At 46.2% G+C, this 18782-nt stretch overlaps 1 protein-coding gene across 1 annotated transcript in view; it reads right to left on the bottom strand.

Moving 5' to 3' along the window:
* Nucleotides 1-18782, bottom strand: part of LOC122332132 (plexin domain-containing protein 1-like) — a 108584-nt gene that overhangs the window by 73424 nt on the left and 16378 nt on the right. Inside the window, exons 5-6 of the mRNA XM_043229425.1 lie at nt 772-918; nt 525-594 (exon numbers count right to left, since the gene is read on the bottom strand). Coding sequence (XP_043085360.1) covers nt 525-594; nt 772-918 — 217 coding nt within the window. The remainder of the gene's footprint in view (nt 1-524; nt 595-771; nt 919-18782) is intronic.

Genomic DNA, 18782 nt, shown 5'->3' with positions numbered 1-18782 from the left:
ATGCTGTGTGGTTTCACTTTAAGCTCTATTTTGTCACACACATTGTGACCACACCATGAGTATCTTGTAAGCTCATGGTGACATCACTTTGAGATCAAATAGTTGACTGGGTGGTCTTTTTGACATAGAAGATCATCAATGTCCGTCTCACTCAATTTTGTGGTTCAAAGGTGTCAATAGATGCAGACATTGTAGGAGGGCAAAATATGCTCTTTGTTTTTAAAAGGAGTTCTAGTTCTATTGCTAGCTGAAAATGGTCAGCATGTGACTAAAACATCTGCCTTGTTTAAATTGCCATGCTAAAATTTGGTTAGGAGCACTGTGTGAAGAGTATTGAAAAAATGTATAGAGGGGTCAAAAGTCATAAAGCTTCACTTCAATAAAGATCTGACCAGTCTCGGATAATACAAAACATCTTGTAAGCATCTCTGTCATTTTCTCATTGTCTGTGGCGAACACTAACCAGTTTGATATGCTCCTAATGGTTTAATAGAGGAAAGAGGTAAACAGTCTATATACAATACCTCCAGTTGCTATGGTGATTTGTCTCACTTGATGTCCATAGAAAAGAAAGTCAAACGTCAGTGCCACCCGCTGGTGATAAGACAGGAAGTATGATAAAGGAAAAAATACAAAATAGAAGTAAAAAGAAATGTAGTTAGGGAGGTAAAATGATAAGTAACAAAATTATCAAGCTAGAATTAAATGAGCTTATTTGGCCCATATAAGTCATGGGCATATTTTCGTAATATCTCTGCGTGGTTATCTCACCGATGCTTGTCTGTGTGTGTTGGATAGAATAGCGTGCACTCCTTGATCAGGTGCTTGATGCATTGAATCAAGATCCACCCAAAGATCCTGTGTCCGTTTGTCACCTGGACCAAAACTGCGCCAGGAGTAGTACCTCTGGGAGTCCTGCTGACAGAGAAAAATGTAAAATGTAAAAGTTGTCAATAATAATAATACACTATCTCAAATTCATAGTTCTTAAAAATACTCCATGGCGTTTCATTTTTTGTTTGTTTGTTTTGTTTTGTTTTTACATTTAGTACATCAGAACAAGATTAGCCTTAATTATAAGTAGCCTACACAACTGTTATACAGTGCTGGGAAAATGTATTTGCCTCCATTCTGATTTCTTTTGTTTTCATTTCCTTCTAAATAATTTTAGATATTTATATTATATAAAGATCACATATAGATAAACACATTTTCTTTCTATAGATTCTATATATCATTCCAACATTTATCACCCATGTAAAATAAAAATAATAATAACTTCTAATTTAATATATAATGTGAATATTTATTTTTAATATATATTTACAAAAATTACAGAACATTTTCATAAGAATTTTCATCAGGTTTTTTCAGGACAATTTTACTTGGTTTGTCATGTTTCTTTTCATTTCATTTAAATTTTTGGTTGATTAACTGGCCTGTGTTAGTCAAACCTTCCCTCCGTTTACTTTCAGTGGGTCACTTCAGATGACAGACAAATTGGGGTCTCGCTTCGAGAGACCAATCTGCTTTGAGTGTATTAAAACGAGCCAATGAAGATTAGCATGAGCTGCAGCTTATCACAGCTTAAGTATAAATGTGCAGCAGGTGCAGCACATATTCAGACTTTTTGCTGTGACGTTAGTCGTTAGACGTTTTTCAGTCGCGTCGGATGGCCAATGAATTGGGATCCCTACTAAAATGACGTGGACTTCCAGTGTCCTGTGGGAGCCTCCCAAACCCCCGGGATGCAGAGGCTCTAAGTGACCTACCTCAAGGGGTAGTTGACACCATCTCTTCAGAAGTAAGAGCGCATTCAGAAACATTCAGAAGTGTCAATGCTTTGAATTGGAGCCTGTTTGCAGAGTGGGGTTTTTCTCCCTGAGAAGATCCCCTGGACTGCCCAATCAGAGTCGTGCTAACTTTCTTGCAGATTCTATAGCCTTCTTGTGGAAACGGTATCCTCCTGTGTATCCTCACCTCAAACGGGTAGAGGCACAAACGGTATCCTCACCTCAAACGGGTAGAGGCACAGAGAGGTCCAGTTTGGGGTCGGTTTGTGAACTACTCCAGAGTGTCTATACAGTAGACGCTGTCAAGCTCCTTTATCCCCTCATCTTGCGCCAGGCCCTCATTTGATGAATCCATGAAAACCAGTAGAGGGCTGGGAGCCATGTGAAGTACCCAAGAGGACTTCATGTGTGTTTTTCCACAGTATAGCCTCAGAGCCCCGCGTTTCCCTGGCAGACCTTCTGCCACCTCAAGAGGGTTCAATCACCTCAAATTTTCCATATGCACTAAAATATTGTCTATATGAGTATACGTTCTGAGACCTCCTACGGGCAGGCTGGACTTCCACATGTATGTGGGACATTCCCCAGTGTTCCAGTCTTACTAAATGGGTAGCTCTATCAACAGTAGGTTCTTCTTGTGGTTGAGCCCTGGCCTATGCCAAAATGAGGGGGTTTGGGAGGCCCCCACAGGACACTGGAAGTCCATATCATTTTGGTAGGAATTCATCGGCCATCCGATGTGACTGAAGAAGGGAATGGAAACGTCACGCCCCATCGCTTTGGTGCTGAGTGGCAGGATCACTTGCTCGGCTCCTCAGCAAAAGCCTGATTATGCGCTGCACCTGCTGCTCATTTATACTCACGCTGTGATCAGCTGCAGCTGGATGCGATTAGAGCTACCAGTGTTTAATGGCTCATGTTAATACACTTGAAGTAGATTGGTCCCAATGAGGTATAACAAACGTAACCGAGACATTATCATTATTGGTAAAAATCCACTAATGATCATCATTTACAATTGAGTGTTTACAGCTGGCTTGAATGAACAGATCCAAGTGTGTATTTGTGGTTTGGAATCTACTACTCTACTAAGAATTTGGTTATGTTTGTATTTCTCTTTTTAGAAAATGCCCATATAACCAACCCTATAATTACCATTTTGGTTTTAAAGAATGGAATTTTATTTAGTTTGTCAGAATTTCTCTTGGCAGCCCTATGACTTAAACAGGAATTAACAAACAAAGGTCTTCTCTTCAGGACATGAGATAAGGACTAAAAACAGAGGCCGTTTTTTGGGTAAAAAATCTGTGTTGCAGACTGTTTTGTAGAGCAGAGTAAGAGAGCACTGCTTTTAACTGCTCCAGCTCAGTAATAACATTGTTTTGTAGCAATGTTATTACAAGTGTAGTAACAAATATTTGTCATGTTGAGATGAGAAAAAATTATGAAGAATGACATTGGTACACAGGATGGATTGGTACACAGATTGCTACAGTGTCAACATTGCAACAGTTTTGTTGTCCATATCTACCTTCTAATGAAAAAATGAATTAACTGACTTTGTATTCTTTTTGCCACACTATACTTAGGGACAAGAATAAAAAAGTGGAACAAAAAGACACTGCAAGCTCTTAATGAAAAGAACATCAAGAAAACTAAACAGATCACAGATCTGTTTACAGATCACACCATCTTGAACATTATAAAAAACTGAAAATTTGTGTCCCTCATTTTACAAAATTAACAATAACTTGATATATTGAGATGTATAACACTGTTATACTTTATTATATATACTGTTATATATTTCTGCAAATGTATAAAAACATTTGCAGAAACTGTAAAACTCTGTAAATCAACTATGCGCTTTTCAATTGGTGGTTTATATAAAACCCTTAAAACAGGTTTAACGCCATAATTTAGACACTGTATTACTACGTTCTTTTAAAGTCACTTTATTTAAAACTTTCACAGTGCATTTACATAAAACTTTACTTTGAACATCATGCAAACTTAACTCTTCTAGTTCTTCTTGTTAACATATTCATAACTCTTAATTCTTCTTGTTAACCTATTGTTTTCTTTCTCTGTGATTTTCTGTTTAAAAATGTTCTGAATTTTTCCTACTTAGCGCATGACCACACACTTAGATGTAAGTCCAAGGACTAAGCATTACTTTTTGTGAACTAAACAATGAAGCATTCCAGGTATTACTTTACAAATATGGGGGCTGCTAGTGAGTACCGAATGGAGTAGATGTGTTTTAGTGAAGCACCTCTCTATATTTTATATTTTTTGGTCATTCTTGTGATTACTGGGTTTCACTTTTATCATTACCTAACTTTGATTAGTAAAGATCTATACAATGACAAAGCCTAAAAACGAAAGGTAAAGAAATTGGATAAACCACTAAATGATCCTCCTACTCAGTCGCTGCTGGAGATGGCAGAACAGGCATCAGTCTCAGAGTTTGGTGTCGAGTCTGAAGCTCAATCTAGCAGTATTATTTTGGCAATAAAGAATATGAGCAAAAACAATGACAGACCAATTTGATCTGAAGCATCTTTAGCGTCCACTCAGGCATCTTTAGTGAGCCTCGGGATAGAATCAAGGAGGTTGAAAATGCTACTGCGGATTTTGACCATCACCTCTCTCAAGTCAAGCAGAAGTGTGTGAAAATACAATCAGAGAATGAAGCCCTTTGTCATAAAAAACAATTGACCTAGAAGCTTGCTCCAGGTTGCAAAACATTAAAATTGTTGGCTTACTTGAGAAGATTGAGAATGGGCACCCTACAGAATTTCGGACAAAGTTTATTCCTGGCCTGTTGGGCGCAATCAACTACGCATCACCCACGGCATTATTGACAAGCTGTTTTCCTTACCTGAAGAGGTGGAGACACTCATTGGGACGCTGTCTTGAATATAACTTATATGTATGCAGGCTGGACATGCACTGGTACGTGCCACTTACTCAGCAGTTGACTGAAGCAATTAATATGACCGGTTTTTGTTGTTTATGATATGTGTTAATTGAATTGGAGAGAGAGCTTCAGGGCTTTTCTCTTAAGCTGTAGTTTACTGTTCCAATGGTCCAGCAACCCCTCAGTGATTCTCGGAGGGGAATTCACGATCTCTCCTCTGGTCCGTAACCTTTCCAATCCACCAGATATTGGAGCTGACCCCCTCTGCGTTGAGTCCAACAGCTTGTTCACCTTATACGCCAGAGCTACGTCCAGCAGAGGCAGTGGATCTGGACTCTTTTGACCGGGGATAGCATCCGGGTGCAACGGTTTCAGGAGGAGACATGGAAGGATGGAGAGATTCTGTAGTTAGCAGGAAGCTCAAGCTTGTATGTTATATCAATTATTCTTTGTAGAATTTTTAAACGGGCCGACATACTTTGGGCTGAGCTTCCTGCTGGGTAGCCGCAGCTTGATGTCCTACGTTGAGAGCCAGACCTATTGTCCAGGTTGGTAGGGAGGATGTGGGCAATGTTGTCTATTGGCCTGAATCTCTTGACTCCTGACGGCTTGCTGGAGTGCGCACTGTCCCGTACCCTCTCACTACGTCTGATCCAGTCATCGGCAGCTGGGATGGATGATGGTTATCCTGACCACGGTAAGTCCAGTAGAAGAATGCTTGAGAGAGTTCTGGGCATATTCTGCCCATGATAAGAATTCTGACCATACGTTCTGTTCTCGGCTGCAATATGTCCGCAGGTACCACCAAATTTCTTGGTTTAAACATTCGACTTTGCCATTGGATTGTGGTTCATCAGAGACCAGAACACCTAGATGCGCCTGTGACAGATCACCAGATCCTGATGCACACACACACACACACACACACACACACACACTAAGTCATTTACACTACCTGACACAGCAGCGTTTAAAATTGAACTGGAAGTTAAGTGCTGGGCGTCCGGTCAGAGGAGAACTGACCCCAACTGAGTCTGGTTTCTCCCAAGGTTTTTTTTCTCCATTCTGTATGCATGGGGTTTTGTTTCCTTGCCGCTGTCGCCTCTGGCTTGCTTGGTTGGGGACACTTAACTTCTAGTGACTATCGTTGAATTGACTACAGAGACCGTCTCTGCATTTAATAAGAAATTGGTCACTTTCGTCATTATACATCCCAGTCATTATACTGTACAGTGCTTTGATGCAACCTGTGTTGTTAAAAGCGCTATATAAATAAAAATGATTGATTGATTGATTGATTGGTTGGTAACCTGATGTGAGGCTGATGTTGATGTCGAGATGTTTGCAGAATGCTTGCCAGACTTGGGACGTGAATTGAGTTACTCGATAGCTTACAATGTCCTCTGGTAATCCATATATCCCAAAAACGTTTTAGAAGAGGGCTAAAGCGGTTTTCTTCAATAATTTCAATCATTTTTATTTATATAGCACTTTTTAACAACACAGGTTGCATCAAAGCACTGAACAGTATAAAGCAGAATAATACAATGACAGGGATGTATAATGATGAGAGTGAACAATTGGTTATTAAATGCAGAGACAGTGTCATGAACCGCGCCTCTGTGGCTCTCTCCGACGGCCACCAGGAGCCACTCAAAGGGAGGGGCTCTGTCATGAATCGCGCCTCCGTGGCTCTCTCCGACGGCCACCAGAGGAACCCTCCCAGAATATTAGTCCCGGAACTACATTTCCCATCATGCCTCTTTCCAGCTCTAATTACCTGCCCAGGTGTACCTTGTTAAGACTGTTATTTAAGATGCAACCAGCCAGAACTCTTTGCGAAGTCTTATCCTTGCTCTGGCTGGTAATTCTAAGCGTTTGTACTATCGTTGTCTTCCTGTGTTTGAGCTTGTTTCGTGTTTTGTTTCGCCAATTGTTTGCTACCTACCCATCAACCTATTGCCTGTACCTCGACTCTGATTCTGTCTGCCTGCCTCAACCATTGCCTGACTCTGTTTTCGACTCTGCCTGCTCTGGGTTATTTCAGCTATTGTTACCGAACCTTGCCTGTTTGACTATTCTCATTAAAGAGCTCGCGAATGGATCCGAACGCTTCAGACTCCTCATTACAGACGGTCTCTGTAATCAATTCGATGATAATCACTAGAAGTTAAGTGTCCCCAACAAAGCAAGCCAGAGGCGACAGCGGCAAGGAACCAAAACCCCATCCATACAAAATGGAGAAACCAGGCTCAGTTGGGGCAAGTTCTACTCTGACCAGACGCCCAGCACTTAACTTCCAGTTCAATTTTAAACGCAGCTGTGTCAGATAGTGTAAGTGACTTAGTGTGTGTGTGTGTATGCATCAGGATCTGATGATCGGTCCACAGAGTGCATCTAGGTGTTCTGGTCTCTGATGAACATAATCTCTGGGTTCTGATCCACCATCTAGTCTGGATACACACTGTGAAACAGATTAAGAAAGAAACCGACTAATATTAGCGGAGATGACATTCTTTTACGATGTCACAAGTACATTGTGTTTTAGGAGTAGTGTTCCCGGTTCCAGTGGATCTAAGTAATGCAGCCTAAAAATCCTTTAATGGATTTGAATAATAAAAGTGTGTCAGTGCGTTTAATCTAGATTTAAACTGGCAGAGTGTGTCTGCTTCCCGAACAGAGTTAGGGAGATTATTCCAGAGTTTAGGTGCTAGATAGGAAAAGGATCTGCTACCTGCAGTCGATTTTGATATTCTAGGTCAGGGGTCGCCAACACAGTTCCAGTGGGAACCAGGTCATCTGTAAGGACCATGTGAGTCACCTGTACTCCTGTTCTAAAATTAGCTCAAATAATGCACTTATACAGTGAGCTGCATCTATTTATTTTATTTTATTTTTTTGTTATTCTCGTTTAAACCACACTTACACAAGAACTGGAAATGATAATACATTATTATTCTAATAATTAATATAAGTGAACTCTGACCTATTATAGTTCAAGAGTCAGTATTGTGCACAGGCCCAAAACGTAGCGTTTGTGGCGTTGCAAAAACGTGGTGATTGTCCCCTAAAAAGATGGCAGAGAAAAGAAAAAACCTATCATTTTCACGATGAATGGGAGGTAGAAGTTTTTTTTACCATTTGTTAAAGGAGCCTGAGTGTGTCTCATTTGCAGGGCAACTGTGGCGATAGCAATGTAATGATGTAATCTCCACTCTCTCTGATGTTCAACTGAGTGCATCTACAATGGTAAAAAGAGTGTCGGCGATGTCTGCGAACTTGGCGACCAGTTGGACCGTGATCTGATTCAGTATCCAGTGTGACGAGTCGGTGGACAGCAGCAGTACATCGCAGCTGATGATCTTTATCAGGATGGCGTTTGATGATTTCTCCACAAAAGAAGAACTTATGACACTACTGCCCTTAAAGACAACTACCAGAGGAGTGGACATCTATAATGTGGTGAAGGAGTTTTTGGTGGAGAAAAAGGTTCCGCTGGAGAAGTTGGTATCAGTGATTACGGATGGGGCTCCTGCTATGATCGGCCGACACGCAGGATTCATTGCTCACTGTAAAGGTGACACAGAGTTCCCAAACTTTCTGCATTACCACTGCATCATCCACCAGCAGTCCTTATGTGCAAAAGTGATTGGCTTTGATCACGTGATGACTCCCGTTGTAAAGATCATAAACAGCATCCGTTCCAAAGCTAAACAGCACAGAACATTCAAGGTACTATTGGAGGGGCTGTCAGCTGAATATGGTGACCTGCTACTACACACAGAAATCCAATGGCTCAGCAGGGGATGAATTCTGCTTCGTTTTTTATCACTTTTGGGTGAAATCAAAGAGTTCATGCAGTCCAGAGGGGAAGACACCTCGCTGCTGGAGGACACTGACTGCATACTTGACCTTGCATTTTTAACTGACATTACTGAGAAACTGAACAGTCTGAACTGTGAGTTGCAAGGCAAAGGTAAGATGGTTGCTGATATGATAAGTGCTTTAAATGCATTTAAAGCCAAGATGAGCATTTTCTCTGTGCATTTAAAGAGAAAAAAGGTGCTGCACTTTCCCACTGTGCAGATGGTGCTGAAAGACAATACTTTTGTACTCTCTCAGGTCATAGAAAGACTTGGACAAGAACTTGAGAACAGGTTTTGTGACCTGGGTCAGCTTGAGCCATGCGTGTTATTCATTTGTAATCCTTTAATGAACATGGACATATCAAGCATTGCTGAGCAGTTAAGTGCAACATTTAATTTCAATCACTTTTATTTATATAGCGCTTTTAACAACACAGGTTGCATCAAAGCACTGTACAGTATAATGACAGGGATGTATAATGGCGAGAGTGACCAATTTCTTATTAAATGCAGAGACGGTCTCTGTAGTCAATTCAACGATAATCACTAGAAGTTAAGTGTCCCCAACCAAGCAAGCCAGAGGCGACAGCGGCAAGGAAACAAAACCTCATGCATACAGAATGGAGAAAAAAAAAACCTTGGGAGAAACCAGACTCAGTTGGGGTCAGTTCTCCTCTGACCGGACGCCCAGCACTTAACTTCCAGTTCAATTTTAAACACAACTGTGTCAGGTAGTGTAAATGACTTAGTGTGTGTGTGTAAGTGTGTGTGCATCAGGATCTGGTGATTGGTCCACGGGGCGCATCTAGATGTTCTGGTCTCTGATGAACATAATCTCTGTGTGCTGTCTGGATACAAACTGTGAAAGCAGATTGAGAAAGAGACAGGACTAATATTAGCGTAGATGCTATTCTTTTACGATGTCACAAGTACATCGTATTGTAGGAGTAGTGTTCCCGGTTCCAGCAAATCTAAGTAATGCAGCCTAAAAAATCCTTTTAACGGATTTGAATAATAAAAGTGTGTTGGTGTGTTATGTGTAGGCTAAATTAAAAAGATGTATCTTTAATCTAGATTTAAACTGGCAGAGTGTGTCTGCTTCACGAACAGAGTTAGGGAGATTGTTCCAGAGTTTAGGTGCTAAATAGGAAAAGGATCTGCCGCCCGCAGTTGATTTTGATATTCTAGGTATTATTAAATGGCCAGAGTTTTGAGAAAGCAGCAGACTTGCAGGAGTATAATGTGATAAGAGCTTGCTCAAGTGTTGAGGAGCTAAACCATTCAGGGCTTTATAGGTAATTAATAAGAATTGAAAATTTATCCAGTGTTTGATAGGGAGCCAGTGCAGTGTTGACAGAACCGGGCTAATATGATCATACTTCCTAGTTCTAGTAAGGACTCTAGCTGCTGCGTTTTGGACTAACTGAAGTTTGTTTATCAAGCGTGCAGAACAACCACCCAATAAAGCATTACAATAATCTAACCTCGAGGTCATAAACACATTAATTAATATTTCTACATTAGAAAATGAAAGCATAGGTCGTAATTTAGATATATTTTTAAGATGGAAAAACACAGTTTTACAGATGCTGGAAGCATGGTTATCGAAGGAAAGATTGCTGTCAAACAGCACACCTAGGTTCTAACTGATGATGAAGAATTAACAGAGCAGCCATCAAGTGTTAGACTGTGTTCTAAATTATTATATGTGCGTTTTTAGGTCCAATTATTAGCACCTCCATTTTTTCAGAATTTAGCATTAGGAAGTTACTCATCATCCAGTTTTAGATATAGACTATGCATTCTGTTATATTCTCAATTTGGTGTCTGTCACCAGGCTGCACTGAAATATAAAGCTGAGTATCATCAGCATAGCAGTGAAAGCTAATGCCATGTCTCCTGATAATGTCTCCCAGAGGTAACATGTATAGGTTGAAAAGTAACGGTCCTAGCACTGAGCCTTGAGGAAATCCATGTTTCACTTGTGAGTGATATGATACCTCCTCATTTAGTGCTACAAACTGATAGCGGTCAGATAGATATGATTTAAACCATGCTAAGGCACGTCCTCTAATGCCAACATTAGTTTTAGTAGTCTATCCAAGAGAATGTTGTGATCGATAGTATCGAATGCTGCGCTAAGATCTAATAGCACGAATAACGAGATAAAACCACGATAGAAGCAGGTCAGTAGTAACTCTAAATGAGAGCAGTCTTGGTACTATGGTACAGTCTAAAACCTGATTGGAAATCCTTACAGATACCATTTTTTCTAAAAAGGAATACAGTTGTAAGAATACTACATTTTCTAGTATATTTGACAGAAAGGGACATTAGAGATTGGTCTGTAATTTACTAAGTCTTTGGGATCAAAATGTGGTTTCTTAATAAGAGTCTTAACTACAGCCAGTTTGAATGTTTTGGGAACATATCCTAATGACAATGATGAATTAATAATGGTCAAAATAGGATCTATGACTTCTGGAAGCAAATCTTTTAATAGTTTAGATGGAATAGGGTCTAACATACATGTTGCTGATTTAGATGATTTAACAAGTTTGTACAAGTTTTCTCCTGTAATAGAGAAAGAATGTAATTTTTCCTCAGGGGACCTATAGCTCACTAACTGATGTGAAACTGTAGTTGACGGCTGCATAGTTACAATTTTATCTCTGATGTTATCAATTTTAGAAGTAAAGAGATTGTGTTTGTTTTCTTCTAAAAGAGCAATTTTTTATGCTTTTCTGTATGACAGGATACTCTCCGCCAGGCAATACAAAATACTTCTAATTTAGTTTCTCTCACCTGCGCCTTTTTTTGGGCTGCTCTCTTTAGGGTGTGTGTGTTTTCATTATACCATGGAGTCAGATTGTTTTCTTTCATGTTTTTAAGTGCAAAGAAGCAACTGTATCTAAATTGCTAGAAAAAGAGAGTGCATAGTTTCTGTTATATCATCAATTTTTGCGTCATATTGGATGTGCTAAGGAATTGAGATTATATTATATTATATCCATTATATCCAATGATAATGGGGCTAGGATAACTGCTGGTGGGAGAATGGGAGAATGGGATCTGGATCGGAACTTTCAGTGGGGAGATCATGATGTCTGGAGAGCGCAACAGCCTTGCTGTTCTTATTCCTGGCCGGTAGGTCACCATGAACTGGAAACGAGTGAAGAACACTTCACTTGGCACTCCTCTATAGCACACTCTACGGAAAGGAGTTCTTTGTTTCCAACATCATAGTTGCATTGTGCTGCAGTGAGTTTCCGGAAAAAATGCACATGGGTGGACCTTGCCTGTCTCTGAGGATCTTTGAGATAGAATCGCCCCAATACCACAGTCTGATGCATCCACAATGAAGGGATGTTCAGGGTCAGGGTGTTTCAAGATAGGGGCAGATGTGAATCTTTCCTTCAGTGATTGGAAGGCTAGGCTTGCTGGTTTGCCCTTTAACAAAGATGTCAGGGGTGAGGCAATTTTCAGAAATAGACTGTGAATTATCTAAATTAGAACCCTCTTATAGAACTTCTTCTAGACCTTCCACCTTGCAGAATATCTTTAAGTTAAAGTACAAATATAATAATATACTATCTGGACAGGTTTTGAGTTAGGGGATAAACCTCATAAATGCTGACTCAACAGCTGAGGAGCTTACAAGCTAATAAAGCTATACATGAAATTAGGTAAAAGCTGGGGACATTATTGTGAATCCTAAAAGTATAAATTATTGTTTCAGGTAATATAATGAACAGTTATACACATGTATAACTGAGTGGTCAGCTGAGAGCACCATCCGCACTGAGCTCCCTGTGCTGCAGCACATCTACAACAAGCGGTGCTGTACCAGGCCCAGGAAGATCATGAAAGACCTCAGCCATCCCAATAATACTCTTTTCTTTGTTGCGTTCAGGAAAGCGCTTTTCCGTTAACTGAAGGCAAACACAGAGAATGAGGAGGAGCTTCTTCCATGCAGGCCATTCGGAGTCTAAACCAGCAAACACCCAGCACCTAATTACCGGGACTCTCATGTTCACCCCTCTTTCCCCAGATACTTTTCACTTTACTTTACACTGGACAATTTTGCACTAGTCACTTTACATTGGACATTCACAGCAGCCACTTTACACTTTATACTTTATATTTTATTTTTATACTTTGCACACTTCTTTTATATATATATTTTATATTCTTATATATATTTATATATGCGAGGCAGAGGGAAGCACAAGAGAAACAGGTGAATTGAAACTCCCGGAGGGTGTATTTATTAGACAATACACGGTATGTGAGCGGTGAGTTCGTGAGTCCGATGAGTGCGATGAGTGCAGCGGTGAGTCCGGTGAGTGTAGCGGTGAGTCCGGTGAGTGCAGCGGTGAGTCATCTCGGTGCTTACCGTGCTCTGAAACGTGAGGGAGTCCACAGTGAGGCAATAGGGAATTAGCTCAGGCAGGCCCGTCCACGTCGTAGCTTCTGGGAGACAAAGAAAGAGACAACAGGTTAGCGTGCAGTCCGAGTCTCGTGGCTCACTGAAGTCGCCGCCTGGCCGGGCTTATCTGGTCCGCGCTGACAAGCTCCAGGTGCGGTGAATCCGTCGATGAGTGGCTGGTGCAGGTGTTCCAGGTTTGTTCCCAGGGCAACGCTGATGTGTCCTCGGGGCGCTGCGTCACACCCACCACCCCCAAGCGCTGTCCTGGTCCTGGTGGAAGAAGCAGAATGTAGTAATGGGGAAATTGGGGGTGGGTGGGAGGTGACCCTGACAGACCAGCAAAAGCCGACCACATCCGAGATAGGCCGTCGGCATTGGCGTTAGCTGCCCCAGCGGGTGTTGCACGTCGAAGTGGAAGTCCTGGAGCGCGAGGAACCAGCGGGTCACCCTGGCGTTTGTGTCCTTGGCCCTGGCCATCCACTGAAGGTGTGCGTGGTTGGTGAGTAGGGTGAACTGCCGGCCCAAGAGATAATACCGCAGCTCCAGGACTGCCCACTTGACAGCTAGGGCCTCCTTCTCGACCGCGCGCGTAGTTCTTCTCGGCTGGGGTCAGCTTCCTGCTGATTTAAAGGACCGGATGCTCCTCACCCTCCTGGATCTGGGACAGCACGGCTCCCAGACCCACATCAGAAGCATCCGTCTGTAGCAGGAAGGCAGCCGAGTCCGGGGCTCTCAGGACAGGGTCTGAGGTGAGTGCGGGCTCGTCGATGGTTCGATCACCCCAACTTCAGCATCTGGTTTACCTCCTCCTCAATAGCTCGCCGGCGAGCCTCAGGGATCCGTAGGGCCGCTGCCGATTTATGGCGCCCGGAGGGGTCGGATCTCGTGCTGGAGGAGGTTAGTCTGCCCGGCGTGGGCGAGAACACATCTGAGAACTGACCGACCAGATGTTGGAGTTCCGTCTTCTGTGCGGGAGGCGAGCAGGGCATTGGTGTCGGCGGCCGGCCCTCCTGAATGGTGAGTGCGGAGAGGTGTTCCCTAGTCCCCACCCACTTCTTCAACAAGTTAATGTGATATATTTGTTCGGTCGTCGACGGTCTGGTTGGCAGACTCGGTGAGGTAACCGGGCCAATCTTTTCAGGATGGTATATGGGCCCTGCCAGGTGGCCAGGAACTTGCATGCATTGGTGGGGACCAGTACCATGACCCGGTCGCCGACCTGGAATTCCCGGGGTTGTGCAGGGAGCGGTTATAGTGCCGTTGTTGCTGCTGCTGGGCCTGCGTCATGTGCTCCCGCACGAGGGGCATCACCCATTCAATCCGGTCCCACATGGCTTGAACATGTTCCACGACCGACCTCTGGGCATCCGGCTGCTGCTGCTGCTCCCCAGGCCTTTTTGCCACGTCCAGCAGGCCTCGCGGCTGTCGGCCGAACAGCAACTCGAATGGGGTGAAGCCGGTGGAGGCCTGGGGCACCTCTCGCACCCCGAAGAGGACGTAGGGGAGCATCTGGTCCCAGTCGCGTTTGTCTTCGGAGACAACTCTTCTCAACATTTGCTTCAGTGTCTGGTTGAAACGCTCTACAAGTCCGTCCGTCTGGGGATGGTACACTGAGGCGCAGCTGCTGGATCCGTAGCAGCCGGCAGAGGTCGGCCATCACATGGGACATGAACGGGTGCCTTGGTCGGTCAGTATCTCCCGGGTATCCCCACTCTGGTGGACAGGGTGAAGAGCTCCTGGGCAATCGCCTTGGCGGTGGCTTTGCGGAGTGGGATGGCTTCGGGTACCGGTGGCGTAGTCCACGATCACCAGGATGTGTTCGTGGCCGCGGGCAGACCTCGACAGCGGGCCCACCAGATCCATCCCGATGCTCGAAGGGCACCTCAATTATGGGCAGCGGGATAAGTGGACTAGGGGTGGTCTTCTGGCACTCGGGGCAGGCCTGGCAGAACAGTTTCACGTCTCCGTCGAGCCCGGCCAGTGGAAACGGTCCGGATCCTCTTGATTGTGTTGGCGGCCCGAGGTGTCCTGCCAGCGGGTGGGCGTGGGCGAGCTCCAGAATGGTGTCCACTTTCCTCGGGCACCACCAGGAGCCGTTTCTCTCCCCCTCCGCTGGGCGACACAATAGAGTAGGCCGTTCTCCACAATAAAATGGGGAAGAGGATGGGGCCGGGCCGCGTCTCCTCTCCATCCATGAAATGCACTTGGTTCCAGCAATTCTTGAGCCGGTCATCGTCCTGCTGAGCCCGGCGAACGAGCCCCCTCCGACTACCTGTTGGAACACATCAAAGAAAACATTAGTTGTAGGAGGAGGGGACTCACCATCTCTTCCGCTGTCCGATGCTAGGAGAGAGCGGCAGGGCGGCAGTTTCTCTCCTCTCAGCCTCTTCCGGCAAGGGCTTCGGGGCTGACAGGCTGTGTCGTGGTGTGCAGCACCTCCTCGCCCGGCCAGTCCCGCCCGAGGATGACCGGTACCGGCAGGTCCTGCACGAGACCCACCTCCAGGGGCCAGCTTCCACCTGCGGTCGTCACGGTGATGAGGCGGGTGGAAACTTTCCTGGTGTCCCCGTGGACGCAGGTTAGTGGCAGCCGTTTCCGCGGTTCTGTGCGTGGGGGTAGGAGGCGGGACTGAACCAGGCTGATGGTACTGCCAGAGTCAAGGAGGGCGCTGAACTTCCGCCCATTCAGGCCGATGGGGATTTCCGGTGCGGCGCGGGAAGCTCCCGGTGGAGGCTGCAGCCCTCTCCATCCATCGGTCGCCGGGTGCCCTCCGGCGCGCGTCGCTCCTGGGATACCCTCCGGGAAAAGATGGCGCTCACTCCCGGCCTCTCGACGCTGGGCGGCTTCCGCCAGCTCGACCGCATCAACCAACTCCAGGGCGTTCTTGGGGTTTCTCATACCGACCGCCTGGCGATAATTCCGGGGAGAGCCCGCAGGAGCCGGGTCTATCACCACCCTTTCCACGATAATGGCGGGGTTGGTGTCCCGTCCAGGCCTGGGTTCTTGCCGGCCGGCGAGACTGGAAGACCCACTCTTGAAGGCTTGGGCTGCGCAGACCGGTGACAGACCGACCCTGCCCAAGATTTCCCTCTTTAGGTCATCATACACATTCGCCAGGTCGGCCGGCATGCTGAAGTAAGGCGCGCTGGGGCTCTCCTGACAGCAGCGGGGCCAACGCGTGCTCAATCCCGCCGGTCCCATCCTCGGTAGTGGTGAGTCTGGTGAGTGCAGCGGTGAGTCGCCTCTCGGTGCTTCCCGTGCTCAGAAACGTGAGGGAGTCCACAGTGAGGCAATAGGGGAATTAGCTCAGGCAGGCCCGTCCACGTTGTAGCTTCTGGGAGACAAAGAAAGAGACAACAGGTTAGCGTGCAGTCCGAGTCTCGTGGCTCACTGAAGTCGCCGCCTGGCCGGGCTTATCTGGTCCGCTGCTGGCGAGCTCCAGGTGCGGTGAATCCGTCGATGAGTGGCTGGTGCAGGTGTTCCAGGTTTGTTCCCAGGGCAACGCTGATGGGTCCTCGGGGCCTTCGTCACAATATATATATATATATAATTTTTTTATTGTTTTATTTTTTGTATTTTTGTTTTCTATTTCGACGCTGGAGCGGTTGTAAAAACTGCATGTCATACCATGTATGTATGTGTATGTGACAAATAAAATTTGAATTTGAATTTGTAAAGCAAGGGAGACATTTCTAAATGGCTTGGGCCCTTGAATCTTCCTAAACTGCTGCTAGTGAGGCCTTAAATCGTAACATCACTATTCAAGAGACTGTTGATGCTATAAAAACTTTCCTTAACAGGAAGGCAGCAGGGCCAGACGGTTTTTTGTATTGAATTATACAATGGTATGGCAAAGTTTGGGCCTTCCCGGGGCCTCCTCCCGGTGGGACATGCCCGAACACCTCCCTTGGGAGGCGTCCGAGAGGCATCCGGAACAGATGCCCGAGCCACCTCAGCTGGCCTCTCGATGTGGAGGAGCAGCGGGTCTACTCCGAGCTCCTCCCGGTGACTGAACTCCTCACCCTATCTCTAAGGGAGCGCCCAGCCACCCCTACGGAGGAAACTCATTTCGGCCGCTTGTATCCGGATCTCGTCCTTTCGGTCATGACCCAAAGCTCATGACCATAGGTGAGAGTAGGAACGCAGATCGACCTGATAAATCGAGAGCTTAAGCTGCGGCTCAGCTCCTTCTTCACCATGACAGACCAGTACAGCGACCGCATTGCTGCAGAAGCTGCACCGATCCGTCTGTAGATCTCTCGTTCCATCCTTCCCTCACTCGTGAACAAGACCCCAAGATACTTAAACTCCTCCACCTGAGGCAGGAACTCCCCACCAACCTGAAGGGGGCAAGCCACCCTTGTCCGACTGAGAACCATGGCCTCAGACTTAGAGGTGCTGATTCTCATCCCAGCTGCTTCACACTCAGCTGCAAACCGCCCCAGCGCACACTGTAGGTCTTGGCCAGATGCAGCCAGCAGAACAACATCGTCAGCAAAAAGCAGAGAAGCTATTCTGTGGGCACCAAACCAGACCCCCTCCGGCCCCGGCTGCGCCTGAAATCTTGTCCATAAAAATAATGAACAGGACCGGTGACAAAGGGCAGCCCTGTCGGAGTCCAACATGCACTGGGAACAAGTCTGACTTAATGCCGGCAATGCGAACCAAGCTCCTGCTCTGATCATACAGGGATCGGACAGCCCTTAGCAAAGGGCCCCTAACCCCATATTCCCAGAGCACCCCCACAGGACACCACGAGAACCCGGTCGAATGCCTTCTCCAAATCCACAAAACACATGTGGACTGGTTGGGCAAACTCCCAGGAACCCTCCAGCATCCTGAAGAGAGGGTATAGAGCTGGTCCAGTGTTCCACGTCCAGGGCGAAACCCGCATTGTTCCTCTTGAATCTGAGGTTCAACTATCGGACGGATTCTCCTCTCCAGTACCCTGGCATAGACTTTCCCAGGGAGGCTGAGAAGTGTGATCCCCTATGGTTGGAGCACCCTCCAGTCCCCCTTCTTAAAAGAGGAACCACCACCCCGGTCTGCCAGTCCAGAGGCACTGTCCCCGCGTCCACGCGATGCTCCAGAGGCGTGTCAGCCAAGACAGCCCTACAACATCCAGAGACCTGAGGTACTCCGGGCGGATCTCGTCCACACCTGGTGCCTTGCCACCGGGAGTTTCTCAACAACCTCAGTGACCTCAGCCAGGGTGATGGTCGAGTCCCCCAGGTCCCCGGCCTATGCTCCTCAGTGGCAGACGAGTTGGCGGGATTGAGGAGGTCCTCAAAGTATTCCTTTCACCGTCCGACAATATCCCCAGTCGAGGTTAGCAGGTTCCCACCAGCACTGTATATGGTGTTGGCAGGGCACTGCTTCCCTTTCCTGAGGCGTCCTGACGGTTTGCCAGAATCTCTTTGAGGCCGTCCGGTAGTCATTTTCCATGGCCTCCCGAACTCCTCCCAGACCCGAGTTTTGCCTGCACAACCACCCGGCCAGCGGTCCGCTTGGCCCACCGGTACCTGTCAGCTGCCTCTGGAGTCCCATGAGCCAACCAGGCCCGATGGGACTCCTTCTTCAGCTTGACGGCATCCCTTACTTCTGCAGGTGGTGGGCCCACGGGAAGATGGCCCCACGTCGCTGTTTGGGCTGAGCCCGGCCGGGTCCCGTGGGGCAAGACCCGGCCACCAGGCGCTCGCATGCCGGCCCCAGCCACAGGCCTGGCTCCATGGCGGGGCCCGGCTGCGCCATACCGGCGACGTCGCGACTCT

This window comes from Puntigrus tetrazona, unplaced genomic scaffold, assembly GCF_018831695.1.
Source record: "Puntigrus tetrazona isolate hp1 unplaced genomic scaffold, ASM1883169v1 S000000004, whole genome shotgun sequence".
Classification (NCBI taxonomy): domain Eukaryota; kingdom Metazoa; phylum Chordata; class Actinopteri; order Cypriniformes; family Cyprinidae; genus Puntigrus; species Puntigrus tetrazona.
This window is presented reverse-complemented; position numbering and strand designations above follow the sequence as displayed.